General features: G+C 48.8%; 1 protein-coding gene across 1 annotated transcript; it reads right to left on the bottom strand.

The window, feature by feature from the left end:
• Window positions 1-1,882: 1,882 nt before the first annotated feature.
• DACRYDRAFT_112726 (uncharacterized protein) lies at window positions 1,883-2,311 on the bottom strand (the record flags this gene model as incomplete). The annotated part of the gene is made up of 1 exon (XM_040769486.1): window positions 1,883-2,311. The coding sequence occupies one exon, from the start codon at window positions 2,309-2,311 to the stop codon at window positions 1,883-1,885; it is 429 nt and encodes a 142-aa protein (XP_040623376.1).
• Between the last annotated feature and the right edge of the window lie 112 nt (window positions 2,312-2,423).

Genomic DNA, 2,423 nt, shown 5'->3' with positions numbered 1-2,423 from the left:
CGACACCGCCAAGTCCTTCGTAAGCATACTCTTCCTCCACTCCCTCGCCGTTCTCCCAATCATCGCGCTCCTCGGCGATGCGTGAACGAGCTCGGGATGTAGAGGATGAGATTGTATGCACACGACGAACGGATGCTGCTGCAGATGAGGGGGAGAGAGGGAGAGTTGAGGAGGCTTGATGCATTGCGTGCGTTGAGTGAGGCGGAGGCGTGGGAATTAGAGGCACTGGAATGGACGACATTGCTAATCTTCCTTTTCAATCGAGTAGACAAAGATGTTATCCGTGTGAATATCCGACAAATCAACAAGTTAATCAAGCAATTGATAATGAACTTTTCCACTCGAAGTAATCAAAAGTAAGAGAGAGAAGGAGATGAAAAAGAAATTGAAGAGAGAGGGTTGTCATGCGTTGGTCGTGGGATCCCTTGCCCATTCAATCTCGTGCCCACCCAACAGGGAAATGCGGTGCTAGCTGTGCTCCTTCCTCATCCCTTTTCGTCATCTTTTCCTGCCACGTCCGACAACAAATCTAATAATTTCTCTCTTCTTCATCATACTAGATGTTGTAGCACTAAGTCCGCGTAGCTAAACAATATCTCGCGGTGTGAACACATCACGATTCTACATTTTTTTTTTGGCTCAGAATTAAACTCTTGGCAGGCAAGTCAGCTCATGAAGAAGCGGTGCTCCTGACAGCCTCCCACTGGTCCGGAGGTGAAAGACCCTTTGATCCATCAAGCTTGGTATTGCCAGAGCAGGAAGTGGTAGCACTGAAGAATACTAATGTGCATCACATCAATTTACAAGGTTGTATAATTCAAACTCCCATCACACACAATTCAGGTAGCACATGACATACATGGGGCATAACATCCACAGGCAATACAGATATTTTTATGAGAACACACTCCTTTCCCCTTGGTAGATGTTTGTAGTTGAACTTGTACATAGGGAAAATACAGCAGTCAAACAGAAAATTACATAGGGAGTGTCCATGCACTCAATCAACCAGAGATATGCAGCTGTCACAGGCAGTGTTCCAGAAGTCAATTGCTGTATTCAATGCTGCATTCCTGAAATCTGCCATGGCATAAATGATTGCCCAGGTGACCTCTATCCTATATATAATATCAGAGCAAGCAGCCATACACCTCCTCTCAAACTCAGCAACATCCTCACCCTCCCGGGGCTCATCTCCTCCCAACCAGATAGAAACTTCCACACACGCTTTCGACATGATGAAAGGGAACACAGATGCCTCTATTATGCAGCGCTCAAACCATGTGTTGCTCGGGAGGCTCTGGCAGTGCATACAGATATCAAGCTCAAGGTCTTCACGGTCCCTTGCCAGGTTAGAGATGATATAATCATCTTTCCATTGAGGACGGAACCTTTATTGAAGATTGTGCACGTGGCGATAGTTATACTGATCGTGGGTGACAGCATCGTCTTTGCTGGTAGTCCCAATATCGGTAGCTTGCGCTTTGTTATCCCCATCGAGACGCATATCGTCGTGAGATAAGGTCTGTGGATTCGTTTCTGAAGAGAGGTGTGGGTGTTACCAATGAGAAAGGCTCAGGTATATATATAACGGTGCGAAGAGGACGACGATGACATCCGAGACACATCTTTCTCTTCCGCCGTATCCGCTTCATCCTACACCTGCTGCTACAGGAATATCCAAGTATTCCGTCGCCAAGAAGTCCCGCAAGTATGTCGACACTTTCCTTTTGGTCTAAGAGGTGAAGCGTGGAATAGAGAAGACTAACCCGAGGTGATTGGTTATCGGCTGCTGTGACTCAGTGCGAGACATTGTCAAGACCGTCATCACCAGCAGACAAAGTATTATGACCCCGAAAGAATAGTGTCGTTCGTTCACAAATCACGAAGTAAAAACCTGATAATCGAAGTTTACGCTTTGTCCCCAAAACGCTGGATCACACGCGCCAGCGGCAACAACCCCGGCATCCTGTGGGCCTCCTAGGATCCTTGCGCTGACATCGTTCCCCTGAACCCCCCTCCAGTCCCCTCCTGGCACGCCGTTCAAGAGCCATTGCGCGTACCTCTGCTGCACCTCTCGCGTAAGTGCGTTCTGCGCTCCGTTCGCACTAGGTGTTGTACCGAAAACGGGATAGATGTCGTCTTCGTGGCAGACGGTGCTGCTCGTGTCGGTACAGAAGGAAGCTACGGCAGGGGGCTGCGTATTGTCCGGGTAGAGAGCGCACCGGATTGGAACTCGCCCACGTAGACCTTCGCTCCCCGCGCCGAGTATGCACGTGCAAAGGCGTAATTTGAGCCTGTTCACGCCCATTAGCTACAGAACAACTTGAGAAGACAGAAAAAGACTCACAGCGCCAAACTTGATCCGTGCCAACCTTTACGCTCAAGTTCCGAATATCCCCTCCAGTAGGATCATTCGCGGC

Source organism: Dacryopinax primogenitus (genome assembly GCF_000292625.1).
Source record: "Dacryopinax primogenitus strain DJM-731 SS1 chromosome Unknown DACRYscaffold_72, whole genome shotgun sequence".
Lineage (NCBI taxonomy): Eukaryota > Fungi > Basidiomycota > Dacrymycetes > Dacrymycetales > Dacrymycetaceae > Dacryopinax > Dacryopinax primogenitus.
This window is presented reverse-complemented; position numbering and strand designations above follow the sequence as displayed.